Source organism: Xenopus laevis, chromosome 5L, assembly GCF_017654675.1.
Source record: "Xenopus laevis strain J_2021 chromosome 5L, Xenopus_laevis_v10.1, whole genome shotgun sequence".
Lineage (NCBI taxonomy): Eukaryota > Metazoa > Chordata > Amphibia > Anura > Pipidae > Xenopus > Xenopus laevis.
Genome location: NC_054379.1, coordinates 169784177 through 169803693, shown reverse-complemented (window position 1 = coordinate 169803693; position 19517 = coordinate 169784177). Strand labels below are relative to the sequence as shown.

The 19517-nt window shown below is 45.6% G+C and overlaps 1 protein-coding gene across 4 annotated transcripts; it reads right to left on the bottom strand.

Annotated features, from left to right (window-relative positions):
* Positions 1-3139: 3139 nt before the first annotated feature.
* On the bottom strand, positions 3140-19320 carry abhd1.L (abhydrolase domain containing 1 L homeolog). Of its 4 annotated transcripts, XM_041563666.1 has the most exons (11): positions 19215-19319; positions 18760-18946; positions 15512-15649; positions 14550-14710; positions 13784-13966; positions 11672-11717; positions 11408-11520; positions 10614-10787; positions 8499-8547; positions 7668-7833; positions 3140-3893 (listed from the first exon to the last, which is right to left on the bottom strand). In XM_041563666.1, exons 3-11 carry the CDS (start codon positions 15617-15619, stop codon positions 3724-3726), a joined length of 1170 nt encoding a protein of 389 aa, XP_041419600.1. In that variant the 5' UTR covers positions 15620-15649; positions 18760-18946; positions 19215-19319; the 3' UTR covers positions 3140-3723. The 4 variants fall into 4 exon arrangements, with proteins under 4 accessions (XP_041419600.1, XP_041419603.1, XP_041419601.1 ...); XM_041563669.1 differs by lacking the exon at positions 19215-19319 and having other exon boundaries at positions 18760-18967; XM_041563667.1 differs by lacking the exon at positions 19215-19319 and having other exon boundaries at positions 18775-18845.
* Between the last annotated feature and the right edge of the window lie 197 nt (positions 19321-19517).

Here is a 19517-nt window from a genome sequence, read left to right as displayed (position 1 = left end):
CCTCCAAAGACCACGTGGACTCGGACGTTCCATGTAGTGGAGAAGCTGAGTGTGGCCCATAGAGGAACCAAGGAGCCCTGTGCATGCCAGATACTTCAGGAGCAATATCCTGAGAGAAAGATGGAGGCGTCCATGTGCAAAGTCAGATATGAATGGGGCCCTGCCACCCCCAATCTATGTTTCATTCGCGGAGGAATTACTTGTCAGACCCTTGTTGGCCTTTTTATTCAATACTCATAAGAAAAAGGGGAAGACCTTGAATCATTTTCTCACTGTTCCATTAGCCCATCAGAAACTTGGTATTGGCTATAGGGCTCAGAGAGGCTACCAGCAGAAGACTTTCTATTGGAGATCTTGCAATTATTTATGAATATATAGCAGGAGGAAGTCATGAGGGTTTGAGCTCTTCATTCCGCAACCTGCTTTAGTTGTGTCTATACAACATGGCTACAACTGAGTACTTACCCTCCCAGTGATACTCCAACAGCCAGCACTGGGGCATCAGCAAACTGTTTATGGACATGAGACACCACTGCACTCAGGTCATCAGTATTAGCAGCACAGAAGGTACGAGGGGTCTACAGAAACATTTATAGGAAGCATTAGATTTAGCCTCTCTGTTCATCCCAATACTCTTCTTGCCATTGTCTCTGTTCTTACCCACCAGTCTTCTAACCATCCTTTCTGTTCATACCCACCAATTTTATAACCATCTTCTCTGTTCATACTCGCCAATCTTCTAACCATCTTCTCTGTTCATACTTACCAGTCTTCCAACCATCCTCTCTGTCCGTACCCACCAGTCTTCTAACCATCCTCTCTGTACATACCCAACAATCTTCTAACCACCCTTTCTGTTCATACCCACCAATTTTATAACCATCTTCTCTGTACATACTCAACAGTCTTCTAACTATCCTCTCTGTTCATACTCGCCAATCTTCTAACCATCAGAAATTAGAATTTACTATTCGACCCTTAATAAATCTGCCCCATAGTTTATAACTTGGATTTATATTATTTCTGCCAAAGTGCATGACCTGTAATTATCAACATTGAACCTCATTTTCCAGTTTGCTGCCCAGTTTCCCAACTTCCCAACAGTGGCAGAACTACCAGGGAGCAGGGGGTGCGAGCGGGCCAGGGCCCGCACCCCCTCAGGGCCCGCTGGCAGTTTGTACGCCGCTTATTCCCGGCCAGTTTCGGGTGTACGGAGGGGGCGGGGGGCCCGGCTGGGCGTCCTGTGCCAGGGCCCACCCCCCTCTAGTTATGTTTCTGCTTCCCAAAGTGGCAGCATCCTGCATGGAACCTATAGTTCTGCACAATTTAGTCTCATCTGCACAAATAGAAACAGTACTTTCAATGGCCACCTCCAGGTCATTAATAAACAAGTTGAAAAGCAAGGGACCTAGTACAGAGCCCTGCGGTACTCCACTAACAACACTGGTCCAATTAGAAAATGTTCCATTTACCACCACTCTTTGTAGTCTATCTTTTAGCCAGTTCTCTATCCAGGTACAAATACTATGTTCCAGGCCAACATTCCTTCATTTAACCAGTAACCTTCTGTGTGGCACTGTATCAAATGCTTTAGCAAAGTCTAAGTAAATCACATCCACTGCCATCCCAGAATCAAAGTCTCTACTTACCTTCTCATAAAAAGAAATTAAGTTAGTCTGGCAAGATCTATTACGCATAAAACCATGCTGGCACAAACTCATAGTATTATGATTTGCTCTGAAGTCCAGTATCTTATCCTTTATTAACCCTTTGAAAAGCTTTCCTACCACTGACGTCAGACTAACTGGCCTATAGTTTTGAGCCTGAGAACGGGATCCTTTTTACAAGGGGTTTGGCAATCACTTGGCTGAGTTTGTTTAGCACTCTAGGATGAATAACATCTCGTACTGGACCTTTGTTTTCCTTTATACATGTTCTAGTCTCTTTTGAATTTCCTCATGTGTGAACCATGCATCATTAGTTGTATTACTAGAATTGGGACTATTAAGAAGGAAACCTTCATTAAGTGGTTCCTCAGTAGCGTAGGCTGTTCAAAATCTCTGCCTTTTCCCTGTTCTCGTCAACAAATTGACCTCCCTCTGATATTAAGTGTCCCACCCTTGCTCCATTTATTTACACATTTATAAAATCATTTTGGATTCATTTAACTCCTCGCTGCAATACCCTTTTCCACCCCACCCTCGTATCCTTTCGGAATGATCTCAGAGCCGTTGGCTACATCAGGAACAAAACAAGAACTTGGGGTGCACAGAGACTGGTAAAATGGGGGAGCTTTGGTTAATGACACTGGATGTGATATGTGATGACATCGGTATTGATGAACCAATGGATGAGTCACATGACAGACTTGCCTTACAGATGTAGGAGCAGTAGAACACCCATAGGCAGAAGCCACGCCCAGCAGGACAGGGGAGAGTAACAGGGTCCAATTTTGGACAGCTCCCCCTGTATAACACACACGGCTCCCCCTGTATAACACACAGACACACACACACCCCTGAATAACACACAACTCCCCCTAAATAAGACACAGCTCCCCCTGTATAACACACAGACACACACAACTCCCCCCTGTATAACACACAGACACACACAACTCCCCCTGTATAACACACACAGCTCCCCCTGAATAACACACAACTCCCCCTAAATAAGACACAGCTCCCCCTGTATAACACACAAAGTAACACACAGCTCCCCCTATATATATCTGTGATATAGTGCTACTGTATATAGCATACTGTATAATTATAATATACATTTCTAGTACAGAGAGAGAAACTACAACAAATTAAAATATGAAAAATGAAAGTGACAGTTGATAAGAGACACAGGAGGAAGGTGGACCCTGACCTGCAGAGCTTACACTCTAAAGTGGATAACATAATACATAACACACACAGAGTTGCCCCTGTATAAGTTTATAAAACTTTAAGGGAGGGACCTCTCCTACACTGCAGTGAAACTCCCATATATATATATATATAAAATGTTTTCCCCTTCCCACCCATAATTTGCATATGCCAATTAGGTTTAGGTTCGGTAACAAAAGTATCAACAATGAAGCATCGCGTGAGTTGAAGGGAGTCACCCACATAGAGCCGCAAGGGAAATCAGATTAACACTGTGAGTTCCTTTATTGGAAAGTAATAGAGAAATGAAAGGTAATTGTGCACTTACCCCCCAACTTACTCTTACTGCCCCCCAGAGGTGACAGTTATATCAGACCTGAGACTACAACAGTAATGAACACTTTCTTCTTACCCATCATCCCATTCTTCAATAGCACCTGAGTCTCTGGAAGCAGCCAGACATATTGCAATTTAGAGTGTTAGCTCTTGGGTGTGGAGTTATCTTTACAATGAGGTATTTATATAATACTTGTGTAATACATATACATGGGGCCAATATCCAGTCTCCTCTAGTTTAACACAATGGAGCGCAGTTCTAAAGGCACAAACATTCCCACTTGATCTCTGTCCAATTCTGTTTCAGGCGGAACCTTCCTCAGGATCAATAGAAATGAGGCAGAAATCACACAGAACGTGTTTCTTACACTTCAACTAATGAGTAATTAATGCAGTGGGTTTGTTGATTGGACTTTTGGGCTCCATGAAGGGGAAGGGGTTGGAGACAGGGTGCAGCGCTGGGCCCTTGGGTTTTGTTCTTCCCGGGGCCCCTGAGTGGAGTGTGTCTGTGCCCCTATGTTTGTCTATAGTGATCCAAAACTGCCACCACAAACTGCTGAAACACCCGGTCCATGTAGCGCTGGTGGTTTGGGACCAGATCTTCCAGGAAACCAATATGTCCCCCGTGGGTGGTGATTAGCAGAGCAACGTTGGGATTGGACGACACCTCAGCCAATGGAATTGCTGCAACAGGACAGAAGAGCAAGAAGCAGAGTTAGAACTGTCAGAACATTCAAACAAGCACAGTGAGAAGTAGTTGTATTTTACAGGTAGGGAGAGATGGTGCCTATAGTAACAGTGGATAATAGTCTCTGGGAAGGGAGTGTGACTGTGGGATAGCAGGTATAGTAGGGAGAGAAGGTGCCTATAGTAACAGTGGATAATAGTCTCTGGGAAGGGAGTGTGACTGTGGGATAGCAGGTATAGTAGGGAGAGATGTGTCTATAGTAACAGTGGATAATAGTCTCTGGGAAGGGAGTGTGACTGTGGGATAGCAGGTATAGTAGGGAGAGATGTGCCTATAGTAACAGTGGATAATAGTCTCTGGGAAGGGAGTGTGACTGTGGGATAGCAGGTATAGTAGGGAGAGAAGGTGCCTATAGTAACAGTGGATAATAGTCTCTGGGAAGGGAGTGTGACTGTGGGATAGCAGGTATAGTAGGGAGAGATGGTGCCTATAGTAACAGTGGATAATAGTCTCTGGGAAGGGAGTGTGACTGTGGGATAGCAGGTATAGTAGGGAGAGATGTGTCTATAGTAACAGTGGATAATAGTCTCTGGGAAGGGAGTGTGACTGTGGGATAGCAGGTATAGTAGGGAGAGATGGTGCCTATAGTAAACAGTGGATAATAGTCTCTGGGAAGGAGTGTGACTGTGGGATAGCAGGTATAGTAGGGAGAGATGGTGTCTATAGTAACAGTGGATAATAGTCTCTGGGAAGGAAGTGTGACTGTGGGATAGCAGGTATAGTAGGGAGAGATGTGCCTATAGTAACAGTGGATAATAGTCCTCTGGAAGGAGTGTGACTGTGGGATAGCAGGTATATAGGGAGAGATGGTGCCCTATAGTAACAGGGGATAATAGTCTCTGGGAAGGGAGTGTGACTGTGGATAGCAGGTATAGTAGGGAGAGATGTGTCTATAGTAACAGTGGATAATAGTCTCTGGGAAGGAGTGTGACTGTGGGATAGCAGGTATAGTAGGGAGAGATGGTGTCTTATAGTAACAGTGGATAATAGTCTCTGGGAAGGGAGTGTGACTGTGGGATAGCAGGTATAGTAGGGAGAGATGGTGCCTATAGTAACAGTGGATAATAGTCTCTGGGAAGGGAGTGTGACTGTGGGATAGCAGGTATAGTAGGGAGAGAAGGGAGTGGATGTGGATAGAGGTATAGTGGGGAGAATGCTATGTAACAGTGGTAATATCCGGGAAAACTGGGTGAAGGTATAGTAGGAGGATGTGCTTAGTAAAGGTAATAGTCTCTGGGAAGGGAGTGGACTGTGGGATAGCAGGTATGTAGGAGAGATGGTGCTATATAACAGTGGATAATAGTCTCTGGAAGGGAGTGTGACTGTGGATAGCAGGTATAGTAGGGAGAGATGGTCTATAGTAACAGTGGATAATAGTCTGGGAAGGGAGTGTGACTGTGGGATAGCAGGTATAGTAGGGAGAGATGTGCCTATAGTAAAGTGGATAATAGTCTCTGGGAAGGGAGTGTGACTGTGGGATAGCAGTATAGTAGGGAGAGTGGTGCTATAAGTAACAGTGGTAATGTCTCTGGGAAGGAGTGTGACTGTGGGATAGCAGGTATAGTAGGGAGAGATGTGTCTATAGTACAGTGGATAATAGTCTCTGGGAAGGAAGTGTGACTGTGGGATAGCAGGTATAGTGGGAGAGAGTGTCTAAGTACAGTGGATAATAGTCTCTGGAAGGGAGTGTGACTGTGGGATAGCAGGTATAGTAGGAGAGATGTGCTATAGTAACAGTGGATATAGTCTCTGGAAGGGAGTGTGACTTGGGATAGCAGGTATAGTAGGAGAGATGTGCTATAGTAACAGTGGATAATAGTCTTGGGAGGAGTGTGACTGTGGATAGCAGGTATAGTAGGGAGAGATGTGTCTATAGTAACAGTGATAATAGTCTCTGGGAAGGGAGTGTACTGTGGGTAGCAGGTATAGTAGGGAGAGATGGTGCCTATAGTAACAGTGGATAATAGTCTCTGGGAAGGAGTTGACTGTGGATAGCAGGTTAGTAGGGAGAGATGTGTCTATAGTAACAGTGGATAATAGTCTCTGGGAAGGGAGTGTGACTGTGGGATAGCAGGTATAGTAGGGAGAGATGGTGTCTATAGTAACAGTGATAATAGCTCTGGGAAGGGAGTGTGACTGTGGATAGCAGGTATAGTAGGGAGAGATGTGCTATAGTAACAGTGGATATAGTCTCTGGGAAGGGAGTGTGACTGTGGGTAGCAGGTATAGTAGGGAGAGATGGTGCTATAGTAACAGTGGATAATAGTCTCTGGGAAGGAGTGTGACTGGGATAGCAGGTATAGTAGGGAGAGATGTGTCTATAGTAACAGTGGATAATAGTCTCTGGGAAGGGAGTGTGACTGTGGGATAGCAGTATAGTAGGGAGAGATGGTGCTATAGTACAGTGGATAATAGTCTCTGGGAAGGGAGTGTGACTGTGGGATAGCAGGTATAGTAGGGAGAGAGTGCCTATAGTAACAGTGGATAATAGTCTCTGGGAAGGAGTGTGACTGTGGGATAGCAGGTATAGTAGGGAGAGATGGTGCTATAGTAACAGTGGATAATAGTCTCTGGGAAGGGAGTGTGACTGTGGATAGCAGGTATAGTAGGGAGAGATGTGTCTATAGTAACAGTGGATAATAGTCTCTGGGAAGGGAGTGTGACTGTGGATAGCAGGTATAGTAGGGAGAGATGGTGTCTATAGTAACAGTGGATAATAGTCTCTGGGAAGGGAGTGTGACTGTGGGATAGCAGGTATAGTAGGGAGAGATGGTGCCTATAGTAACAGTGGATAATAGTCTCTGGAAGGAGTGTGACTGTGGGATAGCAGGTATAGTAGGGAGAGATGGTGTCTATAGTAACAGTGGATAATAGTCTCTGGGAAGGAGTGTGACTGTGGGATAGCAGGTATATAGGGAGAGATGATGTCTATGGTAACAGTGGATAATAGTCTCTGGGAAGGGAGTGTGACTGTGGGATAGCAGGTATAGTAGGAGAGATGGTGCCTATAGTAACAGTGGATAATAGTCTCTGGGAAGGGAGTGTGACTGTGGGATAGCAGGTATAGTAGGGAGAGATGGTGCCTATAGTAACAGTGGATAATAGTCTCTGGGAAGGGAGTGTGACTGTGGGATAGCAGGTATAGTAGGGAGAGATGGTGTCTATAGTAACAGTGGGATAATAGTCTCTGGGAAGGGAGTGTGACTGTGGGATAGCAGGTATAGTAGGGAGAGATGATGCCTATAGTAACAGTGGGATAATGGTCTCTGGGAAGGGAGTATGAGTGTGGGATAGCAGGTATAGTAGGGAGAGATGATGCCTATAGTAACAGTGGGATAATGGTCTCTGGGAAGGGAGTGTGACTGTGGGATAGCAGGTATAGTAGGGAGAGATGGTGCCTATAGTAACAGTGGATAATAGTCTCTGGGAAGGGAGTGTGACTGTGGGATAGCAGGTATAGTAGGGAGAGATGTGTCTATAGTAACAGTGGGATTAAAGTCTCTGTGTATAGTATAGAAGTGAAAGTTTTTAGCTGATATGACTTTTCCTTAATTGCACTAATTACAGGGATCAGAATTATCGCCACTATATGAAATCAGTGGAAATAAAGGAGCAGTTAATGCTGGGGCTCCCTGCTCTCTGCTGCCCCCTGGTGTTGCACATAAATACCCCATTAAAGGGAACTAGGGTGCAGACTATGAGGAACTCACCATCGCTGGGGGAGAAGGGATCGTCCAGTGAGCAGAGACAGAGCACAGGGGTCTGGATTTTCCCGAGTCGATGGTCTGGACTTGCTTTACGATAATATTCATCACAGGACTGGTAGTCGTAGGCAGGCGCGGTGTAGCGCTCATCGTATTCCCTGAGAGTTTGCGACTGGATTGGGAGATGGGGGGAACAGAGTTACAGGACAGAGCTGAGAATAGTTAGAAGTTTCGTTATGTTCCTGTGGGAGGTGAGTGGATGAGCAGTAGGGGCATATTTGTTTAGGGTGGTTTTGTTCCCCTTTAAAGTGAATGTGTCTAATGGGAGTATTATAAGGTGAATGTTTAATGAGGTTCCTTGTGCTTTTGTGCCATTGCCTCTATGTTCCTGACTCTGACTGTAGTGTCAGCCTTGCAAAAGTCTCCATTGTTCTCTGTCTGGTTGCAACCTCCTTCATCTCCAGCCATTGGTCTCCTATAGTCTACAATAACTGGAGATGTGACCATATATAAAAAGAACCAGGGGTAACACCACCAGGACCCCTCCCCCCCCCCCACCATGGATCTGTATAGTCCTGACCCACAAGAACCCTCCTAGATCCTATAATGCTTGTGTCTTGCCCCCACCCCACCACAGTAACTTCATCTTCTGCCAAGTGCTCTGGCCACAAGATTACCAGCAATGGGCAAGACTTCTTGGAGGGCAATAGAAGTGGGTAAGAGCCCAGAAGGAGGAGGAGCAGACGTGAGGCCGGTTGTAGTTACTCCAGTTAAAGAGACAATCAAGTAGAGGGAAGAACCTGCTGAGACTAGAAGTAGAGAGAAGTCACCCCTCACCTCAAGAACATGATCTACATCAACCTTCTGGGAAATGACCGAGTAATATCTGTAAGGAGAGAAAAGACTGAGCCACCAAAGGGAGAACTGGAAAGAGCAACCAATAAGGGCAACACTCAAATAGAAATATGACTATGAAGATTTTCATTCATCCAGGTCATGGTATATCTACTATAGGTCAATCTATAAGAACTGGACTTGCTGAGTAATCAATGAAGACGTTTCACTACTCATCTGAGCAGCTTCTTCAGTACAACTGACTGGTGTGGGAAGTTCTGGGCATATAAACTCTTCCACTAATCCAATCACAATGGGACATTGTAACTCTTCAGTGAGACTCACAGAGGTGTAGATTTTGTGTAGTTACTGTGATAGGATTATCCAATGTGTCATGTGACTCCTAGATACAGCTGTTACTTGTGAGAGTTACATGAATGGATGTGTGACGTGTTCTGAATCCCCCGGGTACAGATGTTAGAACACATTGTATGTAGCAGACAGGTGGTGTCGAAGGCCCCCGCCTCTGTTCAGGGATGGTTTCTCCACCTTGACATGAATCGCCTCTTTCACTCCTCGTTCAAACCAGCGTCTTCTTTATCCAAGATTTGGACCTTGTTATCTTCAAAGGAGTGTCCCTTGTCTTTTAGGTGTAGAAAGACCCAAAGGATCGAACACCAAAAGAAAAACAAAGCAATGTGGTATCCGGAGTCCAGTGTAGTGAGGAGAGCTCAGATCTATACATTGGGGAGACAAAACAACTGCTCACCAAGCGAATGGCTCAGCACAGGAGGGAGAACTCTACAGGGCAACACTCAGCTGTCTTTCTACACCTAAAAGACAAGGGACACTCCTTTGAAGATAACAAGGTCCAAATCTTGGATAAAGAAGACGCTGGTTTGAACGAGGAGTGAGAGAGGCGATTCATGTCAAGGTGGAGAAACCATCCCTGAACAGAGGGGGGGGCCTTCGACACCACCTGTCTGCTACATACAATGTGTTCTAACATCTGTACCCGGGGGATTCAGAACACGTCACACATCCATTCATGTAACTCTCACAAGTAACAGCTGTATCTAGGAGTCACATGACACATTGGATAATCCTATCACAGTAACTACACACAATTTACACCTCTGTGAGTCTCACTGAAGAGTTACAATGTGCCATTGTGATTGGATTAGTGGAAGAGTTTATATGCCCAGAACTTCCCACACCAGTCAGTTGTACTGAAGAAGCTGCTCGGATGTGAAACGCCTTCATTGATTACTCAGCAAGTCCAGTTGTTTTAAATTTACCTATACTAGATATACTCAAATAGAAAATAAAGGGGAACTACACCTTTTTTAATTAAGACAGATAATTAGTTCAACCGAAGGATGTATTCACCAGACATGTTATATATTGGCAAATACAAGACATAATAGGGAGCCCTGCTCATTAGAGTGTCAAGTCCAAGATCAGCTGAAAGGCTACATTTCTCTCCTCGTGTTGGGGCTCCATACTTGCTATAGCGGGGAACAGACACTCATTGGGGGATGTAGAGTCCAGCATAAATGGGTGGGCTGTTATCAGTACTCAGAAGGGTCCTCTGTCTTCTCTTTGCATTGCAACAGGAATCCTACTGCCAATTATTGGTCGTGACAACAAGAACAACAGCAAACTGTCAGCCTTGCAAGACCAAAAGCCAACTCATTATTCTAAGTTTGCACCCAATAGTGACGCAGCATCTGGATGAAGAAGCACCATGTGATCTGAGCAACAACAACTCACTGCCATATTGAAGAAAATCACCATCTTTAGAACAGTGACCACTTGGGTCCATATCAGAGCGGTGGTTCTGTCCCAGAGATATATCATGAGGATTTCACATAAGGGACTGCACCCTGTTACTGTGGCCCTATTGAGGTTCACTTTACTTCACTATGGATCCCAGTTCTGTTCTTGAGATTATTTCTGTTTCACTGGAATTTCTCTGAACTCTGTTTCCTTTCAGGTAGTAACACTACAGAAATATTGGGGGTATATGGCAGAAACACTGAGCACCTCATTTACATGAAATCAGTTACGAAATTGCCCTTTGGTTAGTTATCCCATGATGAAGACAAGAACACCTACCTCCTCATCGTCTTCTTTACCCCCTGAATGATGGTCTTGTGGAGCAGCCAATGATTGAGGGGCTTGGACAGAGATATATCTGACTGAAACAAGTTCCACAGAGGAGACAAAGAGACAGCAGCTTGGAGATGTGAGGAGGCACCATAATCAGCCAAATAGTTAAGGAGGATCACCCTAACAAAGGAAATAATAAATTATCAGCCTGGGGCTAAAAGGGTATTTGGGTCATAGTAGCAAGTATCACTCAATTCCGTGTAACCTGCCCCTGGATAAGTCACAAAATTTGCATGGCACCCTGAATTTATACAGCAGGGATTCTTAAGCTTTTGTACATGACCCAACGTGGATCCCCATTCATCTATGTGGGTCATCAACACCCTATAAACAGAGTGAAACTCCCTCTTAAACCATTCCTAAAACTAAGAATCAGCCCCCCAAAAGATCACACAGGACATTGTTTCTTAGCCTTTCTTCCAGGGAACCCAAATAAAGTCACCAAATCTGCTTCACTGCCCATAGGACATTATGGAGACCCAAGTGTTCATGGATTGAAGGATCTTACTAGCTTTCAACTGACAAGCCTTGAGGGGGCATCCAGGAGCTCCTACTGGGAGGAATTATTGTTCCCTCAGCTCATGAGTATTGGGTTTGCCCAATTTAGAGGAATACACCTAGATGGTACCAAACAATGAGGGGCTCCAAGCCAAATTGAAAAGGAAAGTGTATTGGTGAAGAAGGTAAGATCTTGATCCGTTTCCATGACCCTCACACAGGCATTTCCATGAGACACTTACGCTCCCAATGACGAACCAACAGCCACGAGGGGAGCTTCAGGATATATACTCTTCAAATGACAAACCACCGTCCTCATGTCTAGGGTGTAGCCCACACACAGGGTTTTGGGGGTCTGCAGGGATAAAATAAAAGAACCCAAGTTCTAGTGCTAGCAGGTCTGTAACCAGGTCTGGTACAAGTAGGTTACAAGGAAGAGACATGAGTCGGCATTAACTGTGGTTCCTACTTGTTAGTGGGGGGGACGGGTTGTAGGTGGGACTCACCAGGACTTGCTCTCCACCAAATCCCCGATTATTAATCACAACGGCTCTGCAGAGAGACAAACAGTTGAGTAATGCAGGAAAGGGGTTCTGCCAATCCAATACCCTGATAACCTTCCCATTTGTGCATGTAAGTTTCCCTCCCACATAAATTGTAAGCTCTTTGACACGGGACCGCCTTTAACTTTTAACACTTGTGTTATTAAATATAATGATATGGAAATGGACCAAAGTTAGTCCTGAATTCACCTGCTTTGTGTGAGAACCTACTGACCAACTAGCACAACTGAAACTCACCTAATTAACCACATGCCAACACTACAGGGAGCAAGGAATGTGCATCCAGGTTGGTGCCACCAATATACAACTTGTGTGTGGTTTATGGATATAGAGACCAGTTCACATCCCCAAAGGGAACATTGTATGTAAGTTGCCAATACTGCTATTCAGCTGGAATTCTGGGATGTGGTTTTCATAAAAACACAGCGCATTGGGTCAGTTTTGGCACTTGCGGTAGTAAATCACCCATTTAGTCATTTAATCAGTAGAAGCAAAGAATGAGGACAGTCTCACCTGTATCCTGCCTTCATCTCACTTGTATCCCACCTCCATCTCGCCTGTATCCCACCTCCATCTCACCTGTAACCCACCTCCATCTCACCTCCATCCTGCAGGTATCCCACCTCCATCTCGCCAATATCCAACCTCCATCTCATCAGTATCTCCCCGGTATCCCACCTCCATCTCACCATTATCCCACCTGTACTCCACCTTTATCTCGCCTGTATCCCACCTCCATCTCGCCAGTATCCCACCTCCATCTCACCTGTAACCCACCTCTATCTCACTTGTATCCCACCTCCATCCCACCTGTATCCCATCTCCATCTCGCCTGTATCTCACCTCCATCTTGCCGGTATCCCATCTCGCCAGTATCCAACCTCCATCTCATCAGTATCTCCCCGGTATCCCACCTCCATCTCACCATTATCCCACCTGTACTCCACCTTTATCTCGCCTGTATCCCACCTCCATCTCGCCAGTATCCCACCTCCATCTCACCTGTAACCCACCTCTATCTCACTTGTATCCCACCTCCATCCCACCTGTATCCCATCTCCATCTCGCCTGTATCTCACCTCCATCTTGCCGGTATCCCATCTCGCCAGTATCCAACCTCCATCTCATCAGTATCTCACCGGTATCCCACCTCCATCTCACCATTATCCCACCTCCATCTCACCTGTATTCCACCTTTATCTCGCCTGTATCCCACCTCCATCTCGCCAGTATCCCACCTCCATCTCATCGGTATCCCACCTCCATCTCACCGGTATCCCACCTCATCTCACCGGTATCCCACCTCCATCTCAATGGTAACCCACCTCCATCTCACTGGTATCCCACCTCCATCTCACTGGTATCCCACCTCCATCTCAATGGTAACCCACCTCCATCTCACCGGTATGCCACCTCCATCTCGCCTGTATCCCACCTCCATCTCATCGGTATCCCACCTCCATCTCACCGGTAACCCACCTCCATCTCGCCTGTATCCCACCTCACGTGTATCCCACCTCCATCTGATCGGTATCCCACCTCCATCTCACCTGTATCCCACCTCACCTGTATCCCACCTCCATCTGATCGGTATCCCACCTCCATCTCACCTGTATCCCACCTCACCTGTATCCCACCTCCATCTCGCCTGTATCCCACCTCCATCTCGCCAGTATCCCACCTCCATCTCATCGGTATCCCACCTCCATCTCACCGGTATCCCACCTCATATCCCACCTCCATCTCACCGGTATCCCACCTCATCTCACCGGTATCCCACCTCTATCTCAATGGTAACCCACCTCCATCTCACTGGTATCCCACCTCCATCTCACTGGTATCGCACCTCCATCTCAATGGTAACCCACCTCCATCTCACCTGTATCCCACCTCCATCTCATCGGTATCCCACCTCCATCTCACTGGTAACCCACCTCCATCTCACCGGTATCACACCTCCATCTCACTTGTATCCCACCTCCATCTCGCCTGTATCCCACCTCCATCTTGCCTGTATCCCACCTCCATCTCGCCTGTATCCCACCTCCATCTCACCTGTATCCCACCTCCATGGCTGCCTTCGCAAGGTTCAGTATATAGATTTTTTGACTGTTGCCATTCAGACCAGGAAGAATAATAGCAATTGGGCGAGTGGCACCATCAGGGAACTGTGAACTTTCCTCATTATCTTTCCAGTCAAGCGAGAGTTGCCCCCCATCCTCAGCCGCAATGACTTCACTGGGGGAAGAAGGAGTAGTGTAAAAAGTCCACATGATATTTACCCAAACCATCTCCCTAGAAAGCCAAGACCATCTGGGTCACAGTCCTCTCCTATAATGCAGACATTAAAGTCAGTAACCTATGCCAATGCAGCGATGATCCAAGAAGACTGAGAAAGATTAAAATTCTGTGTATACAGAATACCCTGTAGGGCCCCCTAACTTGCATGGATTCAGTTCTCAAGCCTTGGTCACTACTACTGGCCTTGAGGTCAGAGCCACCTGTTTGGCTGGAAGAGCAGTTCTATGTTTTTCTGTGCTGTGTAGCGATCTCTCTATGGTCTTCCTCTGGTAACTCCCTTTTACTCCTGGACTCCTTCATAGGGTTCCCATGTGAAGTCTATAAAAATTCTGTGATTTCTTTTTCTACTGAATTTCCCCACAGGACCAAGTGATTGAGGGTGATGCTACCACCAGGCTCTCTCTCTATTAGAATTCTTAGACACAGTTCAGCTTATTGCTCTGTGAATCCATATTGACATTCTCCCATTTTTTTTACCCTAATTTGATCTGGGGGGAGCAGTTTCATTGCAGTCACTTACTTTCTGTAGGACATTATGGGCTTGCGCACAAAGTGGATCCACAGTGCAGTCTGCATCCTCCCTTCAAAGCACCAGATGGTGGGGTAGAACTTCTCACTGACAACTGGGCAATATCGCTCCAAGAGCAAGCGGAGAGGCTTGGAGGACACAATGGTGGGTTTCTGCAGCAAAAAAACTCATGAGTTAAGCTTTAACTGGTGTCCAACTCTCCATTATTACAGGAGTTTGGCTGAACGATACCCACCAAGCCCAAAGTAAATTCCCTGCTGTCTCATCAAAGCTGCCTCCATCTACAACTGGATAAGGGCTCATGGTTAGTAAGTCATTATAAAGGGCCAATCTACATGGAACTTGAATAAGACAGGACTTGTATGGAGCTGGGTCAATAGTAAACAACTAGAGAACAGGAGGGCCTGGTAAGGATCAGGGTTTGGGGTCCCATTACAGAAATCAGAGTATTTTGGAGTCAGAATACCCTCCTGAGGTAGGAACTGATTTGATTGCTGGCTGGGGCCCCAGTGCATGGGATTACTATCCACGATGGATGGAGTCAATGTCTCCAAGAGAAGGTGAGACATTGAGTCATGAACCATGAACACACCCCCTTGCTCTCAGTTGGGGGAACATTTAGTGGGGAATATCAGCTGGTGGCCTTTGGCCAACTCAGAACATCAGGCAGATGGGTGTGACACTTGTGAAGCCTATCAAAGCCTTCCTGTAAGCTCCACCCCTTGCCAGAGCAGTCAAATGCTGCCATGAGTCTGCAGTTAGTAGTGTGCTCCTCATTTGGACTAGTTACACCTAACAGGGCAAAGCCTGTTAACTTAACTCATCAATGTACCCTCAGTCTATACACCACATTTACTGTATGTAACGACCCCTTAGGAAATCATTAGAATTGTTTTGGTGAGTTGGCTACACAAAGACCCAGAACCCCCATATAAGAGACCATAGCAACCTACCTTACACATGCACATCCAGTAATAGCCAAGGATGGCTGCTGTGACCCCCAGTAAGAATGACGGAAGGGATGGGCTCCAACATCCAGTTGTACCTTCAGGGGTCTCCATGATAACTGGACTGAATGCCCCACACAGGTCCTGCCCCCAAAGCACATGCAGTCATTAAACAATGTGACACAGTGACTCCAAATTGCACCCCCCCAAAAAAAATAATCTATTAATGGTTCTTTCTCCCCCGAATGCCCCCCAATGTCAGCGACTTCTGTGTGGCACTGTATCAAATGTTTTAGCAAAGTCTAAGTAAATCACATCCACTGCCATCCCAGAAGCAAGGTCCCTGCTCACCTTCTCATAAAAAGAAATTAAGTTAGTCTGGCAAGATCTATTACACATAAAACCATGCTGGCACACACTCATAGTATTATGATTTGCTATGAAGTCCAGTATCTTATACCTTAAATGGGTTGTTCACCTTCAAACACTTGTTTCAGTTCAGTTGGTGTCAGACAGTTCACCAGAAATAAAGACTTTTACCAATTAGTTTCCATTTTATATTTGTGACGGTTTTTCTAATATAAGTTTAAAGTTTCATTTTTCACCTTCTAAAGCAGCTCTGGGAAGGGGGGTCGCTGACCCTGTAAACTGATCTTAATTGATACATTTAGTTGATACATTTCTTATCTTTGTCCCTGCTGAGCAGAATCCCTGAGTGACATTAAAGGCAACTGTTAGACTTGATACAATAGTTACACTTATATTCTCCATAGATCTGACTGAGAAATGGACCAACTAATTGTAACAACTAAATTTATCAACTAAATGTAACAAATTGTAACAGTTCAGATGCTCCTGAATCACTAACTGACCTTCAGACTGGGCCCCCTTAGCTCATAACAAGGTTACAGATATATAGAAACATTGGGGTGTCACCCTGCTATAGTTCCAGGGGTACCCAGGGTACAAATAAACACTCACCCCAAATCTCCCCCTAACTGGCCTTCAGACTGGGCCCCCTTAGCTCATAACAAGGTTACAGATATATAGAAACATTGGGGTGTCACCCTGCTATAGTTCCAGGGGTACCCAGGGTACAAATAAACACTCACCCCAAATCTCCCCCTAACTGGCCTTCAGACTGGGCCCCCTTAGCTCATAACAAGGTTACAGATATATAGAAACATTGGGGTGTCACCCTGCTATAGTTCCAGGGGTACCCAGGGTACAAATAAGCACTCACCCCAAATCTCTCCCTAACTGGCCTTCAGACTGGGCCCCTTAGCTCATAACAAGGTTACAGATATATAGAAACATTGGGGTGTCACCCTGCTATAGTTCCAGGGGTACCCAGGGTACAAATAAACACTCACCCCAAATCTCCCCCTAACTGGCCTTCAGACTGGGCCCCCTTAGCTCATAACAAGGTTACAGATATATAGAAACATTGGGGTGTCACCCTGCTATAGTTCCAGGGGTACCCAGGGTACAAATAATCACTCACCCCAAATCTCCCCCTAACTGACCTTCAGACTGGGCCCCCTTAGCTCATAACAAGGTTACAGATATATAGAAACATTGGGGTAACAGTCACCCTGCTATAGTTCCAGGGGTACCCAGGGTACAAATAAGCACTCACCCCAAATCTCCCCCTAACTGACCTTCAGACTGGGCCCCCTTAGCTCATAACAAGGTTACAGATATATAGAAACATTGGGGTGTCACCCTGTTATAGTTCCAGGGGTACCCAGGGTACAAATAAGCACTCACCCCAAATCTCCCCCTAACTGACCTTCAGACTGGGCCCCCTTAGCTCATAACAAGGTTACAGATATATAGAAACATTGGGGTGTCACCCTGCTATAGTTCCAGGGGTACCCCGGGGAACTGGGTGGGGGGGTGCACCCAGTAAAAAGAGCGGGGGGGTTCTGGGTAATTGATCATTATCTGTGTGGCCCCTGGATGAACTGAATGGAGGAAAGAGAATTCTATGGACACAGATTTCTGTCTCAGAATAAAACCTGGGAATGTTTCCGGATGTCGGAATGGTGATGTTTATAGTGGGAATTCCACAAACACAGAGACAAATTCAGGCCAGAACTGCTCTTGTGCTCAGTCACTTCTGTGGGGTCCCATTAAAGGAACAGTTCAGTGTGAAAATAAAAACTGGGTTAATAAATAGGCTGTGCAAAAAATAAAATATTTCTAATATAGTAAGTTAGGCAAAAATGTAATGTATAAAGGCTGGAGTGACTGGATGTGTAACATAATAGCCAGAACACTACTTCCTGCTTTTCAGCTCTCTAACTCTGAGTTAGTCAGTGACTATAAGGGGGGCCACATGGGACATAACTGTTCAGTGAGTTTGTAATTGATCCTCAGCATTCAGCTCAGATTCAAAAGCAACAGTTATGACCCATGTGCCCCTCCCTCAAGTCTCTGATTGGTTACTGCCTGGTAACCAGGGTAACCAGTCAGTGTAAAGCAAGAGAGCTGAAAAGCAGGAAGTAGTGTTCTGACTGACTTGTTATACATCAAATCACACCAGCCTTTATACATTACATTTTAATTACTATATTAGAAACATGTTTTATTTTGCACAGCCTATCTATTTACCCAGTTTTTATTTTTACACTGAACAATTCCTTTAATATACAGACAAATATACATGATACCCCCACATATCAGCTATACTGTAGCACAGCAACTGTACCCCGAGTGATACCCCAAACCTTCAGCAACATATATCATTCAGCAGTTATTTGAGCTGTCGCCGTATACAGTACAAGGGGATATATATATAACTCCCAGCAGGCCGTATACAGTACAAGGGAATATATATATATATATAACTCCCAGCAGGCAGTATATGGTAGAGGGGGCAATAATGACAGGGCAGTATCTACAGTCAGGATTTCACTGAAGGAATATAGAGAAATACAATATATCTCAGCAGTGCAGTGGCCACGCCCTTCCTTCCCACCCAGCCAATCATTTCTTTGTTACTGGCAATTTAAAGGGGAACTTTACCCTTTCTGTGCATACAGTATACTGTATATATTGCTATCACTCTCTACAAATAATGAGTTAAATAGATTCCACCAATAAGCATTGAGCAATAGAGTGCCCCCTATTTCACTAACCATTTAATGCAAAACAGAAGAAACTGCTGCTATGCAATTGGTCAGTTGTAGCCTGCTGATCATCTCACAGGGTTCCCTGCAGAGGATTGTGATGTGTTGGTGGGTGCTTACCTCTGGGTGCTTTACCTCTGGGTGCTTTATCTCTGGGTGCTGTATCTCTGGGTGCTGTATCTCTGAGTGCTGTATCTCTGAGTGCTGTATCTCTGGGTGCTGTACCTCTGGGTGCTCACAGCCACGATATCCAAGTGATCTTTGTGCTCCAAGGAATCTCAGAGTCCAGAAATGATTCTGTGCAGAACTATAGGGGGACAGGGAATATGACTATTGGGGGGATTGAGAAAGAGGGGCAGGTAAGATAAGGAAGGGGGTACAACACCTGGTTATTATAAACCAATGCCCCAACTGGGCCCTGGAGCTGTAATATCTGTAATACAGACCTAATGGGACATGGGCCTAAACCCCAATCAATCATTAACACAGAGGTGCTGGGGACCTGGGTTGAGGCTGCTCTTACACACAATGGAGGAGTTTTGGGGTGCTGGGGTTCAGCCTGCCCTACCCTTTACCTTCCCGCTGCTGCTGCCACCAGATCCTCACCCCTCCGCCTCTTTCACTTTCACTTCCAGCAGAACCAGAGGCAACCAGGAGCTTCCCTGACACCTGCAGGCTGGACACGGTACTGCACTCATTGCTGGCTCTGCTGATTAGTGAGTCAAGAGTGACTTTATTGTCATTTCATCCATATACGTTTGTACAATACACAGTGAAAGGAAACAACGTTCCTCTAGGACCCTGGTGCTACACACAACATAGATGTACCGGACAACAGACAAAAAATATGTGCAACATAATAATCTGCAACTGGTGCG